The sequence below is a fragment of the Thermothielavioides terrestris genome, chromosome 1 (genome assembly GCF_000226115.1).
Source record: "Thermothielavioides terrestris NRRL 8126 chromosome 1, complete sequence".
Classification (NCBI taxonomy): Eukaryota; Fungi; Ascomycota; class Sordariomycetes; order Sordariales; family Chaetomiaceae; genus Thermothielavioides; species Thermothielavioides terrestris.
The window spans coordinates 663,525-690,583 of record NC_016457.1 but is presented as its reverse complement, the minus strand read 5'-3'; the positions used below and the strand labels follow the sequence as shown (position 1 = coordinate 690,583).

Here is a 27,059-nt window from a genome sequence, read left to right as displayed (position 1 = left end):
GGACCGAAGACCTCCCTTGTCTCTCGCCCGCCGGTTCGCCAGTTCCGGCCGCCAGTCCTGACCTGCAGGACGCATGAGAGCCGAGTGAGTTAACGTTACCCGCGAGGGAGGGTTGAGGCGAAAAAAGCCTGGCGGACGAGATGTCTTCGCTCCAGCAAACACACACATGTTTCGCCGTCGCATCCCTTGCGTACCTACTTATTGACCGCTGCCCCCTCCCCCCGTCACCTGTCGCCTCGGCGGTGATCTAGCCCTCCGTTGCCGCCAGTCACTTTTTGGAGGTTGTGCGCACAATGGTCGTCGCATTCGCCCGCGCGCTCGCCGTCGGCTGGCTGCTGGCCGCTGCCGCCGCCGCCGCCAACGCCGACGCTGCCACCGCCGATGTGCACGAACACTTCGCGACGGTCGAGACCGACGTCCTCCTGTCGCCGCGGCAGTTCCCCGTGTTCCCGGCCCAGCCGCTGCGGAAGCGCCAGGGGGGTGTCTGCAATCCCGGCTACCATCCATGTTGGTTATCGCAGCTTCTACGTGTACATACACGCACGGCGGACGTCTGCTGATACGGCTCAGGTAACGACATTGGACCGCCAGGAGACGGCCTTTGTTGCCGGAATGACCAGTAGTAAGTGTCTTGTGCAGCTTGACCGAGGCCGGGGCATAAGCAGGAAGCCATCGCCTCGTCCTGCTGCTGCCCAAAGACCACCCTTCCCTCACCGGCAACAAACCTCCTGAACTGCCAAAAGGGTGACCGTCTCCGCCCACTAACTAACCCCTCTCTTTCCCCAGCTGCATCGTCAACCCGGCCACCACGACCATCGGCGCCTGCTGCCACCTCGGCTCGACGTGCGGCTCGCCGTGCAACGCCACCGAGTACGCGTGCAAGTCCACCCAGACGCTCACCACGTCCGGCACCACCACCACCACCGTCATCCCCGCCTGCTGCGGCCGCCGCTGCACCGTCTCCACCATGTTCGCGTGCGCCTCATCCTTCGGCACGGGCTGCTGCCCCTTCGGCGCCGTCTGCGGCTCCTCGAACCGTACGTCATGACTCTCCTCCGCTCTGTGCCCCTTTCTTTTTACTCTGCTTCTCGACAACACCGGCGGACCGCCCCTCAGCGGGCCCCTGAAACCCCCCGCACCCCTCCTCTTTTCTCTTTTTCTTAACACAACACAACCCCCCCCCCCCCCGGACCAGGAGGTAACCCAACAACCAAGCTAACCAAAAAAAAAAAAAAAAACAGACTGCCTCACCACCCTCGCCCCATCACAGAGCACCTCCCTCCCGATCGCCCCGCCGGGGTGCACAACAAGCCAGATCTCCTGCCCCGCCTCGCTGGGCGGCGGCTGCTGCGCCGCGACGCAGAGCTGCACCTTCGTCGCCGGCGCCGGCGCGCGCTGCGCCGAGACGCCCCCCGCCGCGCCGACGGGCACCGGCGGGGTGACCGTGGTGGAGGCGGATGGTGACGGCAGCGGGCTGGGCGCGGGCGCGAAGGCGGGGATCGCGGTCGGCGTCGTCGTTGGCGCTGGGCTGGTGCTTGGGGCTGCGACGTGGGTGTGCGTGCGGAGGAGGAGGGGGAGTAGGAGTGGCGATGTGGGGGAGTCGGCCGGCAGCGGGTCGAGGCGGACTGCTGGGCTCGTGGGGCGGGTGTTTGGGGGGGCAGGGTCGGGGTCGTGGGGCCGAAGAGCAGGAGGAGGAGGAGGAGGAGCAGGCACGGGCCGGGAGATGTCGGAGGAGAACTCGGACATGGCGTCGCGGAGCGGGCGGCTGGCCGGGCTGGCGCAGGACTACTTCGGGCCGACGCCGGCGGTGGGGCCGTACTCGGACACGCACGGCACGTCGGCCGTCACGACGCCCGGGATGGACCGCGGCGGCGTGCCGCTGCAGCCGCACGAGCCGGGGGATATCGCGGCGCCCGTCGAGATCGACTCGCGGCTGAGGGAGGCGCAGCGGGCGCCGGCTGCTGCGGGGGGCTATTACCCGCATGCGGGCGAGGACGGGTTGGAACGGTACGAGCTGCACGGATCTGACTTGGGGCAGATATCACCCTCCTCGCTGCCGTCGCCGTTCGCCGGCGGCATGCCGAGTCCGCCGGATGAACGGCCGCGGCGGGGCTGAACGGACGATGTGGTATGCGGTTGTGGTTTTCAAACTTGTATATAGTTGACGGTATATTTTCTGTTAACTTGTGATGAGGTCGTGTTCGCCCGTCCACGACATGGTCTACATGGTCTTGTTGCTAACCAGTCTATGTGGACAGCTGCAACGACATGCCGACTCCAGCAAAGTTCAAGTGCTTCGAGTTTCAAGTTCAACGGAGGCACACAAAGCAGAGCCCCCGCCCTCTTTTTCATCCCATCTCTTGCGCACCTTCCCTTACCCGCGCCGCCTGCCCCCACCGCGGGCACCAGAGGGCATATAAGCGCTTGCAGTTTGCATGCAGGCAACCTCCCCCTCCCCCCCCCCCCCCCCCCCCTGAATGAGCTTGTGGTGTAGTTTGCACAGCAAGCGGCGGGCGATTACGCGTGCTCTTCGTAGCCAATATGCCATCTAACCCGACCGACTTGAAGGTCCCGACTTCGATTCGGGCGAGCTCATTCCTTTTTTTTCCTTTTCCTTTATTTTCTTCCCCCAAGTATGTATGTTCTCAGCACCGCACCAGTCGAGGAACTTGGCCAGTAATTATTAGGTCCTGACTTGACTTTGAGCGACCTCATTCTTTCTTTCTTTCTTTCTTTTATTTTTCTTTTTTTTTTTTTATCCCAGGATATGCATGCTGTTAGCACCTCCTAAGGCAGAAGCGATATAAGCAACTGCGGCATGCGTGCAAGTAACCGCAGTGGCTTTTGGGATGCGTCCGGTAAACACAGCAACCGAAGGTGCCCAAATTCGACTCCCAGGTGCGTCGAAGCAAAACACCTTGGTGTTTTCGTAGCCGACTATCTCCCTCCTATCGTCCATCATGATGGACTGCTGCAGACGCGTTGGGATGAGCTGTGTGGTGGAAGGATACTCGCCAATTGGCGCTCGGTCGTCTCCCTGCCAACAAACCGGAGCCTGCTGCATCGAGATCAATTTGCGAGAGGAAGCAGTGAAGGACCAACGGAGGCTAAGAGAGAGCCAGAGAGAAGGATGTAGATCGGGGTTCTCCTCCTAGAATAGGAGTGGGACGGAGATCTACATACACATGCGGGAGCAGTGCCCAGGTTTTCCAAAGCTACCAGACAGGGGAAACAGAATGCTTCGTGTGCGACAGTCATAGCTAACATGACCCTAACCACCCTACTTGCCAGCGATGATGGTCTAAGATCTAGAAAGATAACCCCGAAGAAACGCCGCGCTTTCTATCCGCAACAGCAGGACATGCCAGTGACGTCCCGGGCGGGAGAGAGCTGCCCAGGACGCTATTTTCCCGCTCGCCATGATAATATGCCAGCAAAGTAACACCGAGCAATGCGACGGCGAAGATCAAAAAGTATGCAGAATGAGGCTCCCGACAGCAGGCCGGAAGAGAAGACAAGAAATGAAAGGCAAAGAAAAAGGAGAACGCCTTGCCCCGCCATCATTAAATGCGCTCGCCGAGAGAGTTGAAGAAAACCGCAGACAGAACAGCCCACCGAACGCCGACGATGAAGGAGGAAGAGATGGGTGACACCAAACCCGGCATACCACGAGCAAAAAGATGGAAGGAGCCCACCCATCCAACAACGGACACACCTTCGATTCGTCTCCGACACCCGACCCTCAGCTGAGCACCCCACCAAACGGCTTGTAGGTATCCAAATCCTTCAACAGCTCGTCCACCACGCCGGGCAGGTAGCGGTCGACAAGCAGCTTCTTCGCCTCGACCGAGAGCGTCGCGCCGTTCTCGCTGCTGCCGGGCCTCTCGTGGCCCTTGCTGGCGTTATTCGCACCCGCCGCGCTGCTCCGCGCAGCAGCAGCACCGCCACCGCCAACACCGCCACCAAACACCTTGGCCAGCTTGCTGGGGCTGCGCTGCAGCAGGCCCGGGGCGGCGGGGTTCACGCGGGACTCGGCGCGCGGGATGGAGGGGGTCTCGGGGGTGAGGTAGAAGTAGAGGAACTCGGTCAGGCGGAACTTGACGTCGCGGCCCGTCTCGCGGCTCTTGAACAGCGACGTGACGGTCAGCAGGCCGTCGAGCTGCTCGAACACGCGCGTGTTCTGCGGCATGTCGACCAGCGCCACCACCAGCGTGGCCACCGCCGCCGACTGGATTGCGGGGCAGTTGACCGGCTCGAGGAGGTCCAGGAGGAGCTGTCGTTCGCGCGGGGGGGTGAGAAACAAGCAAATGAAGCGGCGGGAGGGGAGGGGGGCTTACGTTCATATGGACGCTCCGGGAGAAGAGCGCTTTGCTTGGCGGGTGCAGGAGGAGCGCGCCCTGAATCAGGTCGAGGGCGTTGACGATCAGGAGGTCATACTGGCCGTCGCCGCCGCGGACGACCAGCCAGTCGAGCGTGGTGAGTAGGCGCTGGGCGATGTTCCACTCGAAGCCTTCTTGCAGTTTGAAGAACTCGCGGAAGGCCGGGTCGGCCGAGAGATCGGCCAGGACTTTGCGCGGCGCTTGTTCTCGTCCTCGTTCGCGTTCCTGTTTCCTTGGGCTGCTTGGGCCGGAGAGGCAGATCTGGGCGAGCAGACCCTCGACCTGCTTCAGGCCCTTCTTGATCTTGCCGCCGTCGAAGGACGCGAGGTTGTCGAAGGCGAGAGACAGCAGGGACTCCATTTCGACGGCTACGCTGCGCAGTGCGCAGGGATATTCCCGTGTCGCGGCTGTATCGCTCTCTATTCCCTCCCTTTAGGTCGTATTCGATAACCGATGGGAAGTTTGACGACGCAGAAATACGGATGCGCTCCTAGTTAAACAAGCGGCTCAAGATGCGGTCAGTTCGCAGGGTCGATATGCGCGGGCGCTAACGGAGGGGCCGAGATTGTTTGTAGGTCCTGCGGTCTGGCTTAAAGAGACGACAATTCACTGGGAAAACCATGTACACTCCATGGATGCTGAAACGACAAACCAATTGGGCGGGTATCACTGAAGCAAACGCGATTTCCTGGAGTTCTTCCTCAGGAAGCAAGAGTCTGTGTAACTTTTGGCCCGATTCTCAGGCCGAGGGCTCCATCGACCCAGATTGGCGGATCTGCGACTCGATAAACTGGGGCGGTGCCACGGCAACGAGCGATCACGGAGGACGACCCTGTCTGATAAAACGCGCCGGATAACGATAAGCCAGGAGCTAACTACCTGAGGCTTAGCTCGTTTCTTGTTGTGCTAACTAGCGTCAAACGGCCAAGTTACGGAACGTGCCGCTCGGAGGAGTGGGGTTCATGCAAGCAAGGAATAGAGCACATTGAACCAGGTTCACGGGCAGCTTCATCAATGCAGCAGCCGAAACGGGCAGTTTTGCATAGTAGAGTTGATTCCTAACGTAGGTAACTACGCGTTGAGACAGTTTGCAGCTCTCCTGGTTTTCAGCTTGGGCAGCCTGCTGTGGTGATTGGCTGTCCTTCCCACTGGACGGCGGCTGTTCTCCTTGAGCCACTCACTCACTGCTCGATCAGCTCTTGATGGAAGAAGCCCAGCTTTGCCGTGCAAGTCGAGATGTTGGATGCCCTCATCCAACGGAATACACAGTCGGCCCCGTACGAGGAATCTTTGTCGCGGGCCCAATCGGCATTCGCCCCCTCTCCCAGGTCCGGCTGTCAAAGCGTGTTTCGCCTCAACCAAGCATCAACCAAGCATCAACCTCCTGCTGCCTATCAGGTTCTGGCGCGGTTAGCTGACCTGCCAACACAGAACCACGGTGATCTTGACGCATCAAATTAGGTACGGTCCACCACAGCACATTATTTAGATGCGCAACATCCGCGCCGCTGGCCCCTGAATGCCCTCTTGCGGCGCGAAGTTTCGACCTCCTGCACACCCACCTGCTACCTAACTTCTCGTCCTCTCGGGTCCTAAGCCCTCCGTGTACAGAATAAACTACTGTGTAAGTTCCGCGTTTTTTTTACGATCGGCGACCGTTTGCCAGTGTAGGCTTGCATTCGAGCCTCAACTGGGAACAATCCACTCCTGGAATCACGACTGCGTAATTGCGCTTGAGCCCCGCAGCTGGTGTCCTACCCCACCCTGTGAAGCCCACCGAGCCGAGGCCGCGCCAGAGCCTTGCACCGCAGATGGCAGCTCGAGCTGTCTCGGCCATATCCGCACGGAATACACCACTCCAACCGACCAAACAAACGCAACCGGCAATCATGGGCGCCGCTCGGCTGGACATCCGGGCGTTGCACCAGAGCCGCGGCCAGCTATACTACCTGCCTCTTGAAGGCATAACCATCAATTGCTGACTCGTTGGAGGGGTATCCGTGTAGCCTACTGCGCGAGAGCTGCCATCGCTGGAGCCTTGAGCGCGGCGCATGTCGTCACTTGCATCCAACGCCCGGCCGCGACCCCACCGCACCACCGAATCGAGCTTCGCAACCACCGCGGCAAAAGAGGACCGTTGCTTTCCCAGGCAACCACTCCAGAGTCCCTCGACTTCTTACTTACATGTTACATTTCCGGCGGCCATCCCACAAAAACCAACCTGCCATGGCCGCTCCGCCGACCGCGACCTCATCCTCCTCCGCGCCCCCGACAGGCCCAGGCTCAGGCTCAGGCTCGGCCCCCGCCCCCAACAACGCCTTCCTACAGTCGCCCGCCGCGATTCCGCCGCGCACCTCGTCCACCTACTCTACCGCAGCAGCGCCGCCACCAGGAGCAGCAGCAGCCCTTCGGAGCGTCCCCGAGAACGACTGGCCGTCCGCTCCCACCTCCGCTGCGGCCAACCACCACCACAAGCGCCAGCGAAGCCGCAAAGCCTCGGGTGGCGCAACGAGTTTTCCCTCAGCAGCCATGTCAGGTACCTCGCAGACCCCGCCCGACCCGAACCGCTTTGCGACCGAGGACTTCTTCCTCAACAGCGCGCGGCGGCCGTGGTCCGAGGAGAAGGACCGGGTGCTCCGGGCGCCGTTCGACTACCTCAACCAACACCCGGGCAAGGACTTCCGCACCGCCCTGGTCAAGGCCTTCGATGCCTGGCTGGAGGTGCCGCCCGAGAGCCTCGAGGTGATCACGCGGGTCGTCAGCATGCTGCACACGGCGTCGCTGCTCGTCGACGACGTCGAGGACAACAGCCAGCTGCGCCGCGGCTTCCCCGTCGCCCACAACATCTTCGGCATCCCGCAGACCATCAACTCGTCCAACTACGTCTACTTCTGCGCCCTGCAGGAGCTGCAGAAGCTGCGCAACCCCAAGGCCGTGTCCATCTTCGCCGAGGAGCTCATCAACCTGCACCGCGGCCAGGGCATGGACCTCTTCTGGCGCGACACGCTGACCTGCCCGACCGAGGACGACTACCTCGAGATGGTCAGCAACAAGACGGGCGGGCTCTTCCGCCTGGGCATCAAGCTGATGCAGGCCGAGTCGCGCAGCCTGGTCGACTGCGTGCCGCTGGTCAACGCGATCGGGCTGATCTTCCAGATCGCCGACGACTACCACAACCTGTTCAACCGCCAGTACGCCGCCAACAAGGGCATGTGCGAGGACCTGACCGAGGGCAAGTTCAGCTTCCCCGTCATCCACAGCATCCGCTCCCGCCCCGGCGACCTGCAGCTGCTCAACATCCTGCGCCAGAAGACCGAGAACGAGGAGGTCAAGCGCTACGCCGTCGCCTACATGGAGAGCACCGGCAGCTTCGAGTACACCCGCCGCGTCCTGGACGTGCTGATCGCGCGCGCCCGCCGCATGGCCGACGAGGTCGACGACGGCCGCGGCAAGGCCCAGGGCGTCCACGAAATCTTGGACCGCATGGTCATCAAGGAGTAGGAGACCTTTTTTTTTTTTCTTTCGGATAGTGTGTAGTTACTTGTACGAGTTAGGTCTGCAGGTGTGTTTTGCCGGAAATATACCCCTGTTTGCTCTTGATTACTTCTAGAGACTGCCATGCTGCATCTGAGTGGCTAAAGAATGGAATTGCTCCGTAAAAAGTGAAGATTCCGGTTCAATCTCTAAGTAGATAGGAATTTAACCAGATGGGCATACCGAGTCATGATTGGGCTCGAGGTCGCGATGCTTGGAGCCGCAAGGTAAGGAAGGAGGGGATGGCAAAATCGTTTAGGCGTGAACTCCGAAGAAGGCGTCACAACCGCCATCCCTTGCGCAGAGAGGTGCACGAGCCGTTCGCAGTGTAAAGCACAGCACCGCTTGCATACTGTTGAATAAGAGCATCAAAACCAAACATACATATTCAGACATCTGTAACCTTCTTCCGCTTGACCGTCCTCACCCACCTCCGGCGCCGCCACAGCCCGCGCCTGCCCATCCCCTCCTCCTCGCCCTCCTCCCAACTCACCCCGGACCGCGGCGGCGCAGACCTCCGCCCCTGTCCCTCCCCAGCGCCCTCCCACTCACCACCACCACCACCACCAGCAGCAGCAGCGACATCATCGCCGGGCGTCCACATATCATACACCCAGCGCTCGCCCTCGGTCTCGACCTCGACGCCGGTGATGATGCGCTCCTCGACCCACTCGCGGCTCCAGAGGTCGAGCGCCCACTTCTTCTCGCTCCACTCCCAGCCGTCGGGCGGGCGGACGTCCTCGAAGAAGCGCGCGCCGCGGGGCCGCTCGCCGGCGAGCCGCGCCGCCGACAGCGGGTCGTACGGCGACGGCGAGAACAGCCACGGCTGCCACTCGCCGGCGCTGTCTCGCCCGGCGGACGATGGGGAGGGGGAGGGGGGATGGGAGGACGCGGGGATGGTGCTGCTGCTGGGGAAGGTGCGGCGTTGCAGCTCGAAGATCTCGACTTCGCGCGTCTCGGGGGCGCTGTCGAGCTGGATGTCGGAGAGGAGGCTTTGCAGGAGCGCGGTTGGGGAGTACCAGGGGGTGGTCGACTTCGCTGGGGCGGATGCCGCTTTGGCGTTGTTGTTGTTGCTGTTGTTGTTGTTGGTGGTGGTGGTGGTGGTGGCGGCGGCGGTGTATTGGGCCTTCGCCTGGCGGATCCACCGCGCGACGGCGGGATGGCCGGACAAGATGCCGGCCCAGCCGCCGACGAGCGCGATGAAGCGCAGCGGCAGCAGGTGCGCGGCGATCAGCATGACGAGGCAGGCTCCGGAGAGCACGACAAAGACGGCCGAGGAGAGGGCCTCGTCGGAGAAGTTGGTCACTGGCACCACGAGCGCGACGATCTTGTCGTGGGCGACGCTAAAGTCATCCATAACGTTCTGCAGATCGCCCATGTTGCGGAGGAAGGCGCGCGAGAGCTCCTTGGCCGGCTTGACCGTGCGGGGAGGGGCGAGCGGCGGACCCCGGGGAGAGTAGCCCAGGTTGCGGACCTGGTCCGGTTCGGAGGATGGGGCTGGGTGGCGGGCGACGAAGGAAGGCACCAGGATGCCGAAGAGGGCGATGGCTAGCGGCAGGGCGAGCAGGAGGTAGGGGTCCAGACAAACGAAGGTGTAGACGGCTAACAGAGACAGCGTTTGGGTTGGGCGGCGCCACGACAGCACGCGGAGCGCGCGGGCCTGGAATTTGAAGACAACGCCGATGCGGGCGTTGAATCTCCTGAAATTGGCGGCCATAAGCGGCAGGGAGAAGCCCGGACGTTCGGCGTAGGCGGGCATGTCGTCGGCTGTCAGATCCGGCACCCGGCCATTGCTGTCGTCGGCGGGAATCACTTGGGATAGGAGCCTGCTCGTCCCTGTTAGCGCCTACGGGTTTCATGGAGCGTGGGAGCAGGGTGTAGGTAGGTACCTCTCTAGGAGTTTGTCCTGGAGGGTGGCAGCGCGGAAGACGCCGTGGCGGATGCCCCTCGCCGTCCTGACCGAGTCCGAGTCGGTGCTCTGCTGAGCCTCGTCATGGCGGTCATCGGGATCAGTGACGGCGGGCCCGCTGACGGTGTCGAGGAAGCTAGATCTGAGCTCTTCCATGGCATAAAAGCTGCGACAGTCGGCGTTGGTGCAATGCCTCGACTCTCGATGGCCCAGCGCCTTGAGTAGGTACTCTCACTCCTCACGCCGGCCGCCGCGCCTCGCCGGACGGGGAGTTTGAGGCACCAAAACAGCGAGTGCTTGTTGCGCCTGGTCGTGCGTACCCAACCTGAGTAACTACCAGGTAGTTTGCTTTATAGTCCTAGGCAGGGCGAGGGAATCGGCGGGGTGGGATCATGGAATGATGGATTCCATTGGAAGTACAGAACCTGATACCTTCCTGGAGTAAAGGAATTGAATTGCTTGGGCTGGCAGTGACGACAACGCTGTCATTGCCAGTCGTGTCACATGCCATTGTTAGGTACCTGGTAACGTTAACGGAAGCCACCAAATGGCGGGCATGCCGCGACCTGAATCGAACTTACAACGTACCTGGGTGATCCGAAATCAGAGCCTCCATATTGTCAAGTACTACCAGTATTCCGTACTTCATTTTCCCTGGGTTTGCAATCACGCAGGAGGCTTTGGGCTACTACGGGACTCCGAGGTTAGGTACTGCAAAGATTTCCCTCGTGATGGGCTGTGGAGGGGCTCACAGGTACACAGTAGCTAACGTGCCTACCGTACCGAGAGTTCTTGGGCATACCGTCTGGTTCCGGCTTTTCGAGCCCGCTTTCCACACGAGTTGTGCAACAAGTGAGGTAACGAAATAGCTACTTCACGGGGTAACGTTAAGTGCTAAGTGAAGTTACAAAGTACGTGTACGGACTTTCCAGCTTGACAGAGTTTTCCTACCTGACATGGAACCGAGATTAACTCACCTTGGTTACGGCCGCTGTTTGTTGAGGCTTTCGGCTGACACAAAACCTGCAGTGAAGATCGGGCCTCTGCAATGGAACAGAACAACCTGCAGCGACCTGCAGCCAACAACGTCAGGTCCCTTCCAGCTCATCAGCTGCCAGCGGACCTGGAAATTATGGCCCAACTGCATGATAGTACTAAGTTCAAAACTCAGCTCATTTCCTGAGCAGTGCTTCGGATTTATTTTCGGATGGGAGATGCCCGGATGGAGTCTCTTGCTCGGACTGTACATGTACAGTACTCTGGACTGTTTCGATTACGCGTTGCCCAGGCGAATTCCAAACAGCTCCAAGCTCATAATAGCGCCTGTTAAGTAAAAACAATCAACGATCCCAAATGAGCTTGGCCTAGCTGGCCATTGAGCGGCTCGGGATTCGATTTGTTGCGTGTGCCACCCTGCAAGGGATCCGAGTCCTTCAATGTCCCGAGCTGGCGTTTCGAATCTCGTCGCTATCACCAAGTACCTTATCTGCTGTGTATATCTCCTCGATACTGGCAGTTATTGAATTGCCAATGCCGACGGGAGCTGTGGTGCCGCTGTTAACCTATGGGCTGCTTATCATCCCTTAACATCAATACCGGTAAGAATCAACCGAAACGTCAAGCGTTAGGCTGCATTCCATTCCTCAGCAATCAGTTCCTTTCCCGATCGTGTAGATCGATGAACTTGGGAGATCGAGGTGCAGTGCTGCATTTCTCACGCAGGTACAGTACATACAGGTACCGAGTAACCGTAGGTCCTCGGTAACCGCCGTTGCCCAGTTGCTGCAGTCGGAGATGGGCTCCGCTGCCGTCTGTTTTCGAGTCGTCCCTATTCGTACCGTCGGGAGGTACTGTGTTCCCCAAAGAGATCTGTCAGAAATCCAGAACTTGGAGACGTCGGTGTTATATCACCTTTTACATCGAGCTGGTGTAATCAGGGAAATGGTCCCTTATCCCCACCGCACAATGGAGCCGATCTCCTGAGCACCGTTTGTTGGGGTCCGCCTGTTGCCCCGTGAAAATTGCGCTTGGCATGGAGTTGCTGGGAGCGAGAACAATCCCCCATTGCGTGAAGTTGCAGGCCTTACACTATACTACACCGTATGTAGCTTGATGTTATGGAACTAACATGAGTGCACGGTCTGCAAAACTGCGGCACCCCTAACATGGTAACATGGTATGGGCGACCTGTTAACCGAGTGGTTACCTTACCTGTTCTCCGTACACTGGATTCCTGCATGACCCCATCACGCCTGGCCTCCACTGCCAGCGACCCGACAACCGATCGCCAACGCGAGACGCCATTCAGGGCCACCGTCGGGCTCTTTCCCCGCCAACCCACAACAACACAGCTCAGTGTCTTGGACACGCTCGATTGGTGCGTCGCCTATCCGGAATGAGGTAGCATTCCGATTGCTCTCAGCTCCTTGACTGGACTGAGCCCTGGACGTCGGCGACAGCTTTTTTTCTCGAGTCTGCATTTGGGGCTGCGGGTCCCAATCTGCGCCTCCGAGTCGTGGCGTGCATCGCGAATCGAATCGAGAGTGACCGACCTGCGTCCTGGGGCCCAGCTACATTCAGTCAGCCTCTCGTTACTGTACCACTACCGATTGTCCCGACTCGCGCTTTGTTGAGGATCGCCGCTGTTGCCCGACTGTCCTGCCGCGCTGCGCGCTGTTCATAGCATACCCTATGAGCAGAGAGCGCCAGATTCCCGCTGGCCCCAGACGGGAAAACCAGTCGCCCACCAGGTTTGTTGATTCAATTGGGCCCCGTCTCCCGCCCTGCCGTTCCCGGGCCCTGCTGCCCTAGGCATTCGAACATCACTCGGCGCTCCACTGTGCTACAGGCTCCCTGACTCTGATTTGTTTTGCAATCCAGGAGGACGGTCTCCGGCAGTCCCACCAAGCTCGGCCCCGGCCGCTGGCCCACCACCGACGCCCCGATGCTCAGTGCTTCGTCCTCAAACAACCACTCTCTCTTCTCCTTTGGCGGCAAACATGGCCTGCCCGACGACGTGACCGACACCGCCACCTCGTTCGACTTCCTCCCCTCCGTCAGTTTCGACGATCTGCAGAGCAGCCTGGAATCCGCCTCGGCAGACTTCAAGCTGACCCAGTTCCCGTCGCCCACGGGCCAAGGACCCATCCTGGCGGACCGCCCCCTGGCAGCAGGAAACACGATGGTGGAACGTCCCGACATAACGCGACACACTGTCGCCAGCCATGCTGCCGCACAGCAGCCGCCCGTCACGCGCTCGCGAACCGGCTCGATCCTCCGGAGACCCAGCACGTCCAGCAGACATGCTAGCATATCGTCGACCGCGCCAAGCAACCCTGGCGTGCAGAATGCTCCCACGGCCCCGGCAGCCATGCGCTCGCGCCGGCAGAGCCACTACCCCCCGGTCTCCAATGCCAACATCGTCAAACCGCCAAGAAAGTCGACCGGGGATGTTGCCATTGGAGGCGAGTTTGAGCCTCGCAAGCGGAGACCAAGCGTGGCTTCCTTGTCGGACAGGAATGGGCTGGAATCAACAACGCGGTCCTCTATCGATGGTGGATCACGTCTGGCGGGCGATGTCCTGCGGGCTCACACGAATTCACGAACCGCAAAGGCGAGATCCGTGCAACCGCCGCCGAGAGCCAGCCAGGCCATGCTGTCCGCGGACACGAACACCATGTCGCTGGACCCCGGCCACACATCGACGGCGCTTCCTCGCTCGCCAAGGACCTCCGCCAAAGGCCCGAATCCCACGGGGAAGCGCATATCCGTGATGCCCGGAGCACCCCAACTGCCGCATGCGACAGGCCTCGGCGCCCGGACGATTAGCCCTACCGACACGCGGCGGATGCAACGTCTGTCGATGCACCACACCCAAGGCCAGCCCACCGCCCCGGTGCTCCCGAACCCGCCGCAACTGACTGCCGACGGCCGCTCCTCGTCTCGCTCCCCTTCCATACTTCCGCGCAAGATCTCGACGCCCTCGTCCTCTCGGACAACCCCCGATCCAAATAGAAAATCATACAGTTCTGGTCTTTCCATCACCTCCAATGCCAGCGTCAGCACTACTGTGCGAACATCCACTGCGTCGGTCCAGCAGCGCAACTCGCAAGCTGCTAGCTCTCGGCTACCTGCCCCAAAAGTTCTTGGTCTTCACAACTCGGTTAGCCACGACGAGGAGGAGGATGTTCCCCCGGTCCCAGCGATCCCCAAGGCGTACGAGTCGCCAAAGGAGACGTTTATCACCGAGGCCGGGCCTCTCGACAAGAGGAAATCAAATCTGGCTTATGACGCGAGCAGCATCCACAGCAACTCGACAGGGAGTGTGTCTGGCGGAGTGAATGAGGCACCGCATGCCAAGACGCACCGCAGGGCGAGCCAGCGCAAGTCGGTCCATACCTCCAAGCTGGACATGGAATCGAAGGCCGTGGTTTCGCAGACCAAGAAGACGCTGGAGCCTTTGAGGCTGCCACCCATCACACTGGGCCCGTTGAGCACTCCGACCGCTGCCAGGATCGCCGCGCTTCAAGAGCAGGGTTCGTCGGACAGGAATCTCTCCCCGCCGCCAGCGAGGCAAATCCCAAAGACGCCAACGACACCCATGACGGCGTCCAAGAGCGCATTCTTCAGGACCCGGCCCGAGGAAAGGACCGACGTGCAACACCTTAGGAGTAGCAGCTCGGTGTATCGATTCAGAAGGGAGAGTCCCCCTCCGCCAGAGCCGACGAGCTCCTCCGAGTCTGTTACGGCTGTAAACAACGGGAATCAAAGATCCGGTCCGTCGCCCTTCTTGAGCTCGTCGTTGCCCAAAGGAGGCCATATGGAAGCTGCATTCCTGAAGAGGTCCAAGACGGGCGGCGACTTCACTCTCCCGCTAGACAACACGGCCGCGGCGGAGTCGACAACCCATCTCAGCAAACCCTCGGGTCCCCGAGCGGAAAAGACTGCCACGGCAAGACCAGCCAAATCTCCGCCTCCGCTGTCCAGCCCTGATGAGCCCCCGACCCCTTCGTCTATGAGCTCGCTAAGGAGGAAGCTGAGCTTGTCATGGAAGCGGAGTGCCTCCAAGAGTGGCAGCAGCGGCCAGCTTCAGGTCGAAAAGAGCGAGCACGGCACCGTGAAGCATGATTCCATGCCTCCGCCACGGATCCCCGCCTCGGTAACTTTGAACAGCGTCAATACGGGCAAACCCCCGAGCCCGACGCCGTCAGCCAAGTCTAGCGGGGCTGGAACCTACTTGGAATCGAGGAGGCGGAAGAGCTCGGCCTCGAGCCTTAACGCCATTATCGCCCAGGAGCAGCGCGGCCGCAGCGATGGGTTGGGCACGGCGAAGAAGGAGTCAACACTCGACACAGTCGCCGAACGCACCACTCTTGCTCACAATTCATCTGTGGTGCAAAAGATCCTGAAGCCCAGACAGTCGTCTGCCGCCCTGCGACACCATGATGTCTGGACGGCAGAGCTCGACAAGGATGACATGATCGCCGAGGAGGAGATGATGAAGCTGGGGTTGCGGCGCAAGGACACGGAGCTGGCCGCTCGGACGCTGGATGCGCTGCGGAAGCGTGCCACTCCCAAGGAGCGCGTCAGCCCCCAGGAAGCGATCCGCATCGCCGTGCTCAACATCTACGAGCGGGGCGAGATCGTGGACTATAAGGACGTCTACTTCTGCGGCACCCAGAACGCCGCCAAGGTGGTCGGCGATCCGCAGTCCGACAGTCCCAATTTTGGCTACGACGACGAACGCGGGGACTACTCGATCGTGCCTGGCGACCACTTGGCCTACCGCTATGAGATCATTGATGTGCTTGGGAAGGGGAGCTTCGGGCAGGTGGTCCGCTGCATTGACCACAAGACCGGCGCGCTCGTTGCCGTCAAGATCATCCGCAACAAGAAGCGGTTCCACCAGCAGGCGCTCGTTGAAGTCAACATCCTGCAGAAGCTCCGTGAATGGGTAGGCCGGCCTCTCTCCCTTGGTCAACTACACGTGTCTTAGCCTGCTATTGATTGTGCTGACATGGAGAATAGGACCCGCACAACAAGCACAGCATGGTCAACTTCACTCATAGCTTCTACTTTCGCGGCCACCTATGCATCTCCACCGAGCTCCTGGACATGAACCTCTACGAGTTCATCAAGTCCAATGCCTTCCGCGGCTTCTCGCTCAAGATGATCCGCAGGTTCACCAAGCAGATGCTCAGCGCGCTCAACCTGCTGAAGCAGCACAAGGTGATCCACTGCGATCTGAAACCAGAAAACATTCTTCTCCGGCATCCCCTACATACCGAGATCAAGGTCATCGATTTTGGTTCCAGCTGCTTCGAGAACGAGAAAGTGTATACGTATATCCAATCTCGGTTTTATCGCTCGCCAGAGGTTATCCTGGGTATGAGTTACGGCATGCCGATCGACATGTGGTCGCTCGGCTGCATCCTCGCCGAGCTGTACACGGGCGTGCCCATCTTCCCGGGCGAGAACGAGCAGGAGCAGCTGGCCTGCATCATGGAGGTGTTTGGGCCGCCGGAGAAGCACCTTATCGAGAAGTCCACGCGAAAGAAGCTCTTCTTCGACAGCATGGGCAAGCCGCGCCTCACCGTCTCGTCCAAGGGCCGCCGCCGCCGTCCGTCCTCCAAGACGCTGCAGCAGGTCCTCAAGTGCGACGACGAGGCCTTCCTGGACTTCATCGCCCGCTGCCTCCGCTGGGACCCCGACCGCCGCATGAAGCCCGAGGAAGCCATCCGGCACGAGTTCATCACGGGCCAGAAGAGCTCGGTCCCCGTCCCGCGCTCCGCCATCCGCGACTCCTCCCCGAGCAAGCGCGTGGCCAGCCTGAACGCCGGGCCCCGGCCCCTGCCCGAACCGCCCGCAGCGGCCAAGAGCAACCCCTCGTCGCTGCGGTCACGCGACGCCGCCGCCGGATTTAACGCCCACCACCACAACTCGCCCCTAAAGCCGGGCATGGCCCCGTCCTCCACCGCCTCCACCACCCGCCGAACGTCGGGCGTCGTCGCCTCCTCCTCCTCCACCACCGCTTCCGCCTCCACCGCAGCGCCCGCGTCGACCATCCCCGGTCTCAAGCGCACCAGCACCGGCACCGGCGCCGGCGCCGGCACCGCCTCGCATTCCAACGGCGCGTCGGCCGCCCCGTCGGGCCCGCTCTCCGGCAGCCATAGCAACAGCAGCCTGCCGCGGGCGTCGATCCGCAGCGTGAGCGGGAGCTTCGCGGGTGTGGGTGGCGGGGCAGGTGCTGGTGGCGGCGTGAGGCAGGACCTGGCTACTGCCGGGGCGAGTGCCGCGATGGGGAGGCGGGTGTAGCCGGGTTGGGAATATTTGACGGGGGGATTCCTTCTTGGACGGTGGAAGGTGGTTGGGCCGGTGAGGGTTGGTGTTGCGTCGAGGTCTGGAGTGGTGAGGCTGCCGGTATGTGTGTGTGAATGTGTGTGTGCTTGTGACAGTGGCATGGTGGATGATGCCGATGGCGATGGGGGGTGATTGTTTGCGAAGGGGAGGAGTTTACGTTGGCTGGAGGGTCGATGGGTGGATGGACTGGTTGTTGCGAAGGATGACCGGTTTATTTTCTAGGGGTTCGAAAAAGGAGGGTATATGAGCATCGGATATGATGGAAAAGGGGGAAGGAAGGCAAGCGAGCGAGCAAGGCAAGGCAAGTGCTGTCGGCGTGGTATTCTTTCTCCTCTTGGCTTGCTGTATAGAGATTTCATCTGCTTATTCGCGGTTGCTACGCTTTTGCTTGCTTGCTTGCTTGCTTGGCTGGCTGGCTTGGTTGTGCAGTAGAGCATGACGCGAGCTGAGGCTGGTTTTTCCCTGTTTCCCCTGGACGAATGAGACGGATGGGTGGATGGGTGGATGGGCTGATGGATGGATGGACGAACGGACGGAGGGATGGATGATGATACCACATTTTTTTTTTTTCTTCTCTTTATTCTTCTTCTTTCCCATGTCTCTGTTTCCGTTTTATTCTTCTTTCTCTTGCTCGCCTTAGAGAGTTCTTTTATAGTCCCTTGCATGGCATTGCGCATCGTCGGTCCCCGTCCTCATCCTTGTCATCGTCGTTCATCCGGTCGTATTTCGTCTGTTGTGGTTGAGTGTTTATATGGAACATGACCTGGCCTGAGTTCCATGCCTAACCTGATGATAGGTTCTGTTTAGACGGTGTGGGTGTGGGTGGGTGAGGGAGGTTGGGGGGGAAGACTTGGTGTGCCGGAGAGGCCTGCGCTCTGGGAGCAAGTAACTGACGAGCTAGCAATATCCAATGTTTGCTTGCTTGCTGCTGTTGGCGCGTTGAGCTTCTGGCAGTCATATTCCAGTCACAGGCGGGTGTGCTCCGCTGTGCTGGGCTATATTATACTCTTCTGCTCTGCGCTACTACGGTTGTGCCTCTGGGGCGGCTGGACAACATACAACTTCCCACGTACATGTGTATACGGTTTTTTTATCGTCGGTGTCAACGTGGCCGCTGGGTTTGCTTCCGGACATAGCTCCACGGGTATACAAGCGTTTGTTTGTTTGTTTAGCGGGCCCCCCAGAGATGGTTCATGATCATGTTGCGACCGTTCTGGTTGCGTAAGGTGCCTGCCTTCCTTACATGCTTCGCCGGCCAGCGAGACGTGCCACCAAACAAGGCTCCACGCGGTAGACTGGGAAAGCAGGGCCCGTCTTAGCATTGTGGGCAGGGTCCTTGGAGATCCCATCACCGGTGTCCCGTCGTGTGTCATCCCGTGCCGTCCCGCCCGCCAGTGTTGCTTTCCTATAAGGCTTTTCGAGGTCCACGACCGGCCGGTACCAACGCTAATGTGTACTGATACATCGTCTCCATGGCCCTGAGACCTTGGGCGTCGACAGAGGCACGGCACAGCAGAGGCTGAGGAGTGGCCCTCGTGAAACCTTCGTGCACCTCCCTTGCCACCCTCAAGTTGAGGTGCCATGTGCCCGGTGTGAGGTATGGGAGGTTGACTAAGCTGTCAGGGTCCGTCAGGCAGAGAAGGCCGTCGGCTGACCTCGTGTCGACCCGGGAGGCTCCTATAGATAGACTAGGCAATCGGGCTAAGGAGCAACTTGTCGTGGATCGGCGTCTAGGCCGCCAGCCCTCAACGTCGTCATTGGTTTGGTCAGGCAATGGTCGCTCGCCGCACGCGGGGTCCGATCCGTAACGGCCCGTCTCGGGATGGATTGCCGCCCCCCGCCAAGAACACGAAGGACTCTGGGACTGAGCGGCTATGGAACCCGTGTTCCTTGGTGTGAAAGGCATGTTCGTCTTTCTCATCATGCAGTGTAGCACTCGGTCTATCCGATCCTACGCGATGACGGCGGCGTACTGTGGGGGCGGGACATTGGGGCGGGATGCAACTCAGCCCGACCTTGGCCGTGTTCGTTCCAGGAACAGAGCGCGCTGCAGCACGAGGCGAAGGTGACAAGTACGAGTGATGTCGACGTTGACACTTGCTGTGTCCGCGGCGCTTGAAGGGCACCAACATCCATCCGTCCTTCTAAGCGCACCTGACGGACTGTTAATGGCGGATTTCCTGAGCGAAATGGCGCGAGGAACTTTTGCGTGGCCACGAGACCTCCGACCGCCGAAGCATAGAACTGGGAGTGTTGCGTGCCGCATTACCATGGCCCCACAGGAACAAAAGGAAGGAATAAGAGCATCAAAAGATCAGAACCTCGAAATTGCGGCTCATGACTGTGGCTTGGTGTTTGTACAACACAGCACGGCCCGTTGCGCTTTCTCCTCCGATCGAGCTTGGCCCTGTTCGTTGGATGAAATCACACTGCGAGAAAGCATCATAAAGCATCATGCAGTACTATTTTAGCTTTGTGGCACCTGGTGTTCAGCGACAATGGGAAAAGGAAACGGCTCGCCATTCGGTCAGCCGGCTGCGGGAACTCAGCTGGGACTCGATCGTCGGCTCCAACGGCTCCAACGCACGATTCCTCGCTGCCGCCTGTGATTGTGTCCGTTCCAGCGACTTGTGCCCCTACCGCTCGTGGCCCGCTGCCGGAGATGCCAGAAGTTCAAAACCCACAAACATTGAAATTCAGCACGCTGGAACACCGGGAGCGCAAGTTGCATGGAGTTGCATGCGTCACAGATCTGCTGACCGACCTGGCACAGGGTAAGCAAGGCAGGAGGACTGGAGAAAATGACGCAGAAAACAGATCGGAGAGAAGCTCCCAAAAATCGAATGATTGCGGCAACAGCATCAACTGGGCTGATCAAGTTGGGGAGCTCTAACTGCCCCCGTGCCTTCCCGATGTTGACAGAGGAGGCTGCTGCCTAAGGTGCATGCTGCTTCTTGGAGACTTTGCTGGTCATGTGCCGGTAAATGCCCCAATCCGGCAATTTCAAGAACCGGTTCGCTTTCCGCTTTCCCTGCTTCAAAGTCTCTCCGCCGGCGACTCCGTGAATCAAACCCACTCTGGTTCAGAAAGCGCCCATTCGCCGCGATTTCGATGTAGACAGCCCGATGAATGGAGGAGTTCATACTTCTACGGGACGCAGCACGGATGACTTTGCAGTCTGCAGTCAGAGACCGGCCAGTCAGCCATCGCGAGGCTGTGCCCCGAGCTAACGGTTAAGCTCCACATCAGCCAGCCGCAAACCATTCGGGTAGGGGTTTGTCTGGCTCTGATCGGCCAACGATTGGCCGGCCCCCGAGACACCCTCCCCATCCCGGGTCCCCCCCACCCTGCCGCATCCCAGTCGGCATCGAGAATCGATCAGCCACAAGCAGGGAGACTCCGGAAGGATGATTAAGGTTCTCGCGAAATCCTGCCAGCAAAGAGCTGCGTGAAGGTCCAGTGAGGCAGACCGCGAGGCTGAAAGCTCGAGAGCATAGGTAGGTAGGTAAGGTACCTTAGTTACATGGTACGACGGAGCTGCGCAGCACGATGAGGGCAATTGGGGCAGGACGGTTTGCTGCACCCCGGCGTATTACGCCACCGCATCTAACTACACGTATTGTTCGGTGAGAGGACGCCGGTTCTTGTCGCCGGATCTCGGTCTAGGTGAGCCGCTCTTCGACGTGGCCCGGAGCGGCAGACTCGTCATGTCGTTCCCGGAACACCCGCAGCCCGGTTCGCTCGCAGCTTTCCCCACCAGCTTCGAAAGCTCGGCCCATGCTCGCCCGCCTGGTTTGAGTGCTGCCGAGTCCTCATCCCAAGGTGAGTCTTCAGCTTATTATCCCAAATGAAAATCTCGATTCCTTACCAAAGCAGTGTACAGACGATGCACACGGTGCCTGTCACTTTACGGTTAGTCGAGATCATGGTAACCGCCTATATGTGGACACGTGTACAGACGAATTCAGGGTGTTCCGTCCTGGATGTGGTGCATGGAGGACGGATTACCGCCTCATCCACCATGTTCCTGATCGGTCCGGGGTGTCCCAATCCGACGGTCCAGGGGGGAAGCCACCGGCGATCATGTCACCTCCCATGGTAGGGAACTGCGGCCACATTGACCACCATTGGGCGAGATACGGCGAAAGTCTGCGATTCTCAACAATACTTCTGCAGTTCGACAAGGACATGGACCGAGTCAATTGCACTAGCTTGATGAGCTGTATGCACGCGATATCCACTGACCAACGTGTCGGTGGCCTCCCTCTCTGCGCGACTGACGTTCCCAGGCACCTGTTGCGGGAAGGATGCAGGGTGGGTCTGGACGGGACCGGGGCCTCGGCGCCGGGCGATGTACTGAGTGTACGGAATATCCGTAACACACCCAATGATGATGGTATCACAGTTGTCAAGAACGGCTTCATCCTGCCAAGCTCACCCCGGGAGCTTAACAGATGTCACCCGGCGTTGTTGTCAGCAAAGGCAGTCGTGCTCTCAAAGCTTGGCGACGCCGTCCTACCCCCGCTGGCGCCCAATCAGGATCGTCACCCTTCCACCGTTTCATCTCTTGGCGACGCTTCGATTTCGATCCCCGGGACGCAGGACCTGGCCGGATCGTAGGCCATCGGACACACCCAACCAACAACCGTGCTTGCATGACGCAAGGCCTCCAAGATGGCCCGCCGGCGAGCGCACAGTGCCTATCTGACGTCGTCACCCACAGCGCGAGCTCTTGTTCGCCCTGGCCAGTATTCCGTAGTTCAGTTACAGTGCCTCGTCAGCAACGCCCTAGGTAGGACTACGGGGCCTGTTTACTACTGCGCACTTGATCGGTGAGAAAGGCCAGCGCCGCGCTGCGGACCGTTGGCAGTCACCGAAGGCGGTCATGAGCAAGCCCAGAGCTCGCCAAAGTACCGATCCCCTTGCAAGTTCAGTTTATCACCTGGACCCGGTTTGCCCGAGGTATGTGCTCGCCGGACGGAGACTGCACAATGGGGCGCCTGATGCGACAACGTCTGTGGTTGCCAACTCGGATTGTGTGAAGCAAGAAACACGACCGGTCCGACGGCGGCTCCGTGGCGTTGCTCGACCATCGTCTACCATCAGTGCCGAGGGGCCCATCTTGACATAGTACACGATTTCTTTGGCCGACAAGTGCATCAAAGTTAACTACAGTCCGTCACACGTTGGTACCTACAGCATACCTGGTAGCGTGCAGGAGTCCTCAGTTGAGCCGACGCCGCGCCCTGCCCGTGGCTCCGGCAGGCCCCCAAATCTCAGTACCTGTCGACTCCGTATTATTGTCGACCGTTGCAGTAACCACTGCCGCACTGCGTTTGATCCTACAGCTTGCGAATGCAGCATCGACTGAATTGGCATACGACGGCGCCCGGTACGACGTGTACACTAAATTACATACCGTTGTCCCGTGTGCGTGACGTCAGCGGTTACCCTGTAAGTACCTGAAGTACCTTACATACCATGCGCCAATTCAAGAATTCGAGAAGCAGCCAGATGATACGGAGGACGGAAGACGCATCTTACTTACGCCTCAAAGCCACATGATTCGGCGACTTCCACGGTCGGGTTTTGTCTGCAACTCACGCTCGAATGTTAGTCACGCCGAGCAAGCGGCCTGCTCCGGGTTGTCCTCCAGTCAAAGCGGTTTCGCGGCATCCACCCGCACGCTGCGGCGTTGGCACCACCATTCCAGGGCCCGGGCGCTCGCCAGCACGACGAGGGCTGCGGCAAGCGCAGCTCACTCCCAAGCAGTGGACCCTACAGGGGTCCCCTGGTCGGCTGCCCGTATTAGGACTTGGCCCCTCTGGTGTGCTCGGCTTCCAGGTTCCTCTTGGCGCCCACAACGGCGCAAGCGTCGTGCGCACCTGCGAAACAACATCTGCAACCTGCTCCTAAAAATCCACACTGCAGGCACGCAACACACACTTGCGAAGTCCTCCCTGTACCTTGCGTCCCACGGCGGGTCCACACCCTCCCGGCTGCGCCTTTGCATCCCGTCAGAACACCGGAGACAGTACCTCCCGTCCGTCAACCATACCGGACGAAGTCACCTCACAGCACCCCCCCCTTCGGTCCCCACCTCCTCTCGGTGTCCCTGCGCCTTCCTCTGGGACCGCACCGTCTGCATTAGCTTGCATGCTGCAGATGATGTCCCAGTCATCAGTCATGCCGGTTTACCTGGTCCCTTACGGCATCCGCAGTGAGCGGTCGGCTCCCTGGCGTGCGTCACTGCTGCCTCCTGGCCGCGAGACGTCTAGCCAGTCTGGGCCATGGAGATGACGGCGCGAGTCCTTCCCGGGTCCGTGGGGCCTATAAGGCTGCCATGATGCCCTCGTCCCGTCGGTCTGTTGACTGATGAGTCGACGTCTAAGCCTTTGCGTGGACAGGTGTAGTGCCTGATTACTCATTTTCTCTTTGTTTCCTTCTTGCTTCCACTCGCCGTTCGCTTCGACCGCCGTTCTCCGGTACTGCCTCTCTACGTCTGTTCCTGCTTTGCTGCTTTGCATTGGTGCCTGAGCCGAGTGTTGCTCATATTTATTCATCTTTCTTTTCTCGCTCTCTCACGCGCTTCTTCCTGAGAAGTCAGACAGCGAATTTGCACAAAACGACCTTCGTTTCATATAGTCGGCACTCACCACATCATCCCATATCTCGACCCCTTCCCTTCGCCCTCCAGGCAGGACATCAGAAGACTCGCAACTCCCGCCAACGCCCGCACGACGTGCTGCCTTCCGGTGCCGTACCAACGGGCTGTCGGCATCTCTTTCCACCACAGACGCCAGTTCGATACCGGCAAATCCAGTGCCTCCCTCGCACGGAAGAAGCCGAGATGTGCTATCAGCTGATCGAGCTCTATTCCGCATGCCGGTGCCTCTACTACCAACACGCCGTTGACCGGTGTGCGGCATACGGTCGACCAGGCCATGGCATCCAGAGGCGGACGATATTGGTTGGGTACGCCTGCAGCGAGCATTCGTCGCACCACGCCAGCGGATACGACTACTCGTATTCGCAATATTCGGACTCGGGCTACTACTCGGGGCAGTCATCCAAGAGCTCCGGCGGCCGCTACCGGTGAAGGGTATTGTCTTCGATGATGGGCTGCTGTCCTCGGCACGCACCGCCACTGAACCGCTTCGAGTTTGGGGCTTGGGTTGCCTACCTCTACTCGTTTCGAGTCAGGCCATCTGAGGCAGCCCAGGCCCCTTCGCAGCTCGCATACCTCTTCGTGGGCCACGACCGCTTGATATCGTCACCGGCGCCATCCGCCCCCAGCTTCTCGGAGAGTATGAGGCTATGAACCTGGCCGGTTGGACAATCCCCTTCTCGACAAACGCCATGGACCCAATGGACAGCAATCTTGTCATCGGAGACGGGAGCTCGAGTCAACAAAAAGTCATGGGACGGCAGAGGACAACACGCGACAAAGCCTTTTTCTTTTTTTAGGCTCCGGTGTGTCTCGGCACGACATGGGAGGGATTCAGTCACGACAGGGGCACTCTCCTTCATGAGAAACGTCGTCTCGTCACTTTCACCGCATGGACGTTTCGAGCTTGGACCGGGATCATAGCATCGGCATCGACATGCATTTCGGCACACGGCAAAGCACGATTGTACAGCAACCCCTCTCGTCTCCCGAACACCCCCGCCTGTTTTCTGTGGACGGTTTTTCTCAGCCCTCCATTTCTGTTTCCCCTTCATTGCAGCGAGTTGGGATGGGCCACGCATACAGGGTACGATACCAGGCGTTTTAACAGGGTGACTCCAGGCAACTGGGCGGGTCAACGGTTTGAATTTTTTTTTTTTTTCCTTGTTCTGTTATTTGTCTCCTTTATTGTCCGAAGACTTGTTGTTTTGCTTTTCCTTTGCTTTATGTCTGGATGTTGAGATGCATCAGTAACGGCGGGACGGCTTCACCACTCAGATTACGTCTAATTCCTGCTCTGGTAGCAGCGACATGCACGGTCACTTATGGGCAACAAAACGGGCTGATGGAGGAATGCTGGGAGGAGCAGCAGGTGGTCTGCTCCGCGGGACATTACCTACCTACGCTCTCTTGTTTTTTTTCGGGGGCTCTTCTCGGCCCCTCGCCAGGCGTGGTTGGCGCCCTCTGGCAGGATTTCCAAGGGGGTGCGAACACTGCAAGGGGCCGGTTGGGGCGATGTGCCAGATAGTGTTAGATGGGGCGTACAGGATAGCGCAAAATTAGAAGCGGATGTTCAACAACTTTACTGTGTACTGCCCGGAGGATGAGCTCTGTCCGTGGCAGGTTGCCGTCCTCGCTCGAAGAATGATGCCGAATGCGGCAGTTCGAGCCAGGCAGTGCAAACCTTCCTTCCCATGGCTGGTGCTCCGTTCCCCGCCTTTCCTCCGCTCCTCCTCTCCAGGCCCCTCCGGGTGTTAGAGTGGTGTCGAGATGGACACAGCAGCCCGGTAACTATCCTCCGGTAGGCTATCACGGTTTTTGAGAAAATGATGGATACCGTTACAAACAAACCGTTGCAAGATGCTGTTCAGTCCGGAGTACATATAGTACCTATGAATGTGGTGCGCTTAAGCGCTCAGGCTCTTCCTTCATTGGGCGGTCAAGGCTCGACAGCAACCAAACAGCAACGCAACGCAATGCTCCCCTTCCTCTCTGGGCTGGGCAGGCAGGCAGCCAATCGGCTCATGGGCTGCTGTGGCTGCCAGCCCCCCAATAACGACCAATACTGTGATAGTTAACGGCCAAAAATGTCCCCTTTTGGGCAACCCCACCCTCAGCCACACTCCAGCAATATCCCCGAATTTGGAAAGGAGCAGGAAGCGCGAAAACGCCGCAAGTGGGCGGGCGTGCGTGAGTGGGAGTGTGTCACAGATGATCTCGATTGTTGCAAGCAGGTTGTGTAGTGACGGGCGGTGTGTGGGTACACTATGTCAGCGTACCTGATGTATCCGTACTCACGTACCACAGTACCACAGAAGGTTAAAAATGGCGGGGTGGGGGGAGTCGTGATTTCTCAGCCGTTGAGAGGAGGTCAGCACCTTAACGGGGCTGCGGCAGCCGCCAATCAGGCGTCCCGGGTGCCTGGGACGATAAAAATAGAGGGGCGAATTCTGAACCAAAATGGGGATTTTCTTTCTGGCAACGGTCAGTCTCCATCTCCCACCACCTCCGCCTCCACAGCGACCTTGTTTCGGCTCTGTCTGCCCGCTCGCGGCGGCGTGCGAGAACATGTACACAGAGATGCTTGGTAATTCCGGACCGGTGGATTATTCAGGGTATGTTCTGTTCGGATAACGTGTGGGTAGGCCAGCTTAGAAATGCAAGGGAACAGAAGAAACGGAGAACAGGGGACGACGACGTCGCCGGCCCCCGCGGATGCAGCGTCAAGAAACTATCCGGCACAAGAGCTCTCCACCCGGAGCTGCGATGGCGTGCGGCCTCCCGCCATCATGGATGTTGGGCCGGTGACCACCCGAACGCCACCAGCTCGCGGGAGCGCTAACTACCGATAGCGCCGCCGCCGCAGGGCGCCGCCAGCCCCTGCTCGGTCTACCACGAAGCAGTTGAAGCAGTCATTCCCATTCTCATCCCATCTCTTCTCACCTCCAGCCCCATACCAAGCGAGCCGCCTTCTCTTCTTCTTCTTCTTCTTCTTTCTTTCTATCTTTCTTTCCCCCCCTTGCTTGTGCAACCAAAGATGACTTACGGTCCCACGGGATGATGGCAGCTTTCCACTGCTTGCTGACACCCTGCCGGCACGGTCGGCAGTGCAACCCAACGCCCTGCATCCCGCAGCAGGTCACGCGGTCGCTGCTGCTGCTGCTGCATGTGCTTTCCCATGCGACCGGAGCAGTGATCAAGATTCCGGCCG

At 59.6% G+C, this 27,059-nt stretch overlaps 7 protein-coding genes across 7 annotated transcripts; 5 read left to right on the top strand and 2 right to left on the bottom strand.

The window, feature by feature from the left end:
* Nucleotides 1-271: 271 nt before the first annotated feature.
* Nucleotides 272-2,212, top strand: THITE_2060551 (uncharacterized protein). Its single transcript, XM_003648597.1, has 5 exons — nt 272-507; nt 571-622; nt 787-1,037; nt 1,242-1,647; nt 1,684-2,212. The coding sequence occupies exons 1-5, from the start codon at nt 294-296 to the stop codon at nt 2,114-2,116; spliced, it is 1,356 nt and encodes a 451-aa protein (XP_003648645.1). The 5' UTR covers nt 272-293; the 3' UTR covers nt 2,117-2,212.
* A 1,484-nt stretch (nt 2,213-3,696) lies between these two features.
* Nucleotides 3,697-5,141, bottom strand: THITE_2106348 (uncharacterized protein). Its single transcript, XM_003648596.1, has 3 exons — nt 5,006-5,141; nt 4,338-4,885; nt 3,697-4,273 (listed from the first exon to the last, which is right to left on the bottom strand). The coding sequence occupies exons 2-3, from the start codon at nt 4,737-4,739 to the stop codon at nt 3,743-3,745; spliced, it is 933 nt and encodes a 310-aa protein (XP_003648644.1). The 5' UTR covers nt 4,740-4,885; nt 5,006-5,141; the 3' UTR covers nt 3,697-3,742.
* A 1,044-nt stretch (nt 5,142-6,185) lies between these two features.
* Nucleotides 6,186-7,997, top strand: THITE_2106347 (uncharacterized protein). Its single transcript, XM_003648595.1, has one exon. It carries the CDS (start codon nt 6,606-6,608, stop codon nt 7,878-7,880), a length of 1,275 nt encoding a protein of 424 aa, XP_003648643.1. The 5' UTR covers nt 6,186-6,605; the 3' UTR covers nt 7,881-7,997.
* Nucleotides 7,998-8,273: 276 nt separating this feature from the next.
* THITE_2106346 (uncharacterized protein) lies at nt 8,274-10,317 on the bottom strand. Its single transcript, XM_003648594.1, has 2 exons — nt 9,803-10,317; nt 8,274-9,739 (listed from the first exon to the last, which is right to left on the bottom strand). Exons 1-2 carry the CDS (start codon nt 9,976-9,978, stop codon nt 8,302-8,304), a joined length of 1,614 nt encoding a protein of 537 aa, XP_003648642.1. The 5' UTR covers nt 9,979-10,317; the 3' UTR covers nt 8,274-8,301.
* Nucleotides 10,318-12,408: 2,091 nt separating this feature from the next.
* On the top strand, nt 12,409-17,268 carry THITE_2106343 (uncharacterized protein). The gene is made up of 3 exons (XM_003648593.1): nt 12,409-12,572; nt 12,703-15,775; nt 15,850-17,268. The coding sequence occupies exons 1-3, from the start codon at nt 12,514-12,516 to the stop codon at nt 17,134-17,136; spliced, it is 4,419 nt and encodes a 1,472-aa protein (XP_003648641.1). The 5' UTR covers nt 12,409-12,513; the 3' UTR covers nt 17,137-17,268.
* Nucleotides 17,269-20,888: 3,620 nt separating this feature from the next.
* THITE_112145 (uncharacterized protein) lies at nt 20,889-21,801 on the top strand (the record flags this gene model as incomplete). The annotated part of the gene is made up of 3 exons (XM_003648592.1): nt 20,889-21,003; nt 21,140-21,403; nt 21,587-21,801. The coding sequence occupies 3 exons, from the start codon at nt 20,889-20,891 to the stop codon at nt 21,799-21,801; spliced, it is 594 nt and encodes a 197-aa protein (XP_003648640.1).
* Nucleotides 21,802-23,887: 2,086 nt separating this feature from the next.
* On the top strand, nt 23,888-24,323 carry THITE_2106340 (uncharacterized protein). Its single transcript, XM_003648591.1, has one exon. The coding sequence runs from the start codon at nt 24,032-24,034 to the stop codon at nt 24,278-24,280; it is 249 nt and encodes an 82-aa protein (XP_003648639.1). The 5' UTR covers nt 23,888-24,031; the 3' UTR covers nt 24,281-24,323.
* The last annotated feature ends 2,736 nt before the right edge of the window (nt 24,324-27,059 follow it).

Excerpts from the sequence above, each read along its gene's own strand:
- THITE_2060551 (XM_003648597.1), top strand. The coding sequence starts at position 294 with ATGGTCGTCGCATTCGCCCGCGCGCTCGCCGTCGGCTGGCTGCTGGCC. Across the intron at positions 1,038-1,241 it reads CGTCTGCGGCTCCTCGAACC|ACTGCCTCACCACCCTCGCC; the intron begins GTACGTCATGAC and ends AAAAAAAAACAG. Across the intron at positions 1,648-1,683 it reads GCTGGGCTCGTGGGGCGGGT|AGCAGGAGGAGGAGGAGGAG; the intron begins GTTTGGGGGGGC and ends GTGGGGCCGAAG.
- THITE_2106348 (XM_003648596.1), bottom strand. The coding sequence starts at position 4,739 with ATGGAGTCCCTGCTGTCTCTCGCCTTCGACAACCTCGCGTCCTTCGAC. Across the intron at positions 4,274-4,337 it reads CCCGGAGCGTCCATATGAAC|CTCCTCCTGGACCTCCTCGA; the intron begins GTAAGCCCCCCT and ends CGCGAACGACAG.
- THITE_2106347 (XM_003648595.1), top strand. The coding sequence starts at position 6,606 with ATGGCCGCTCCGCCGACCGCGACCTCATCCTCCTCCGCGCCCCCGACA.
- THITE_2106346 (XM_003648594.1), bottom strand. The coding sequence starts at position 9,978 with ATGGAAGAGCTCAGATCTAGCTTCCTCGACACCGTCAGCGGGCCCGCC. Across the intron at positions 9,740-9,802 it reads CAGGACAAACTCCTAGAGAG|GCTCCTATCCCAAGTGATTC; the intron begins GTACCTACCTAC and ends AGGGACGAGCAG.
- THITE_2106343 (XM_003648593.1), top strand. The coding sequence starts at position 12,514 with ATGAGCAGAGAGCGCCAGATTCCCGCTGGCCCCAGACGGGAAAACCAG. Across the intron at positions 12,573-12,702 it reads GAAAACCAGTCGCCCACCAG|GAGGACGGTCTCCGGCAGTC; the intron begins GTTTGTTGATTC and ends TTTGCAATCCAG. Across the intron at positions 15,776-15,849 it reads TGCAGAAGCTCCGTGAATGG|GACCCGCACAACAAGCACAG; the intron begins GTAGGCCGGCCT and ends CATGGAGAATAG.
- THITE_2106340 (XM_003648591.1), top strand. The coding sequence starts at position 24,032 with ATGTGCTATCAGCTGATCGAGCTCTATTCCGCATGCCGGTGCCTCTAC.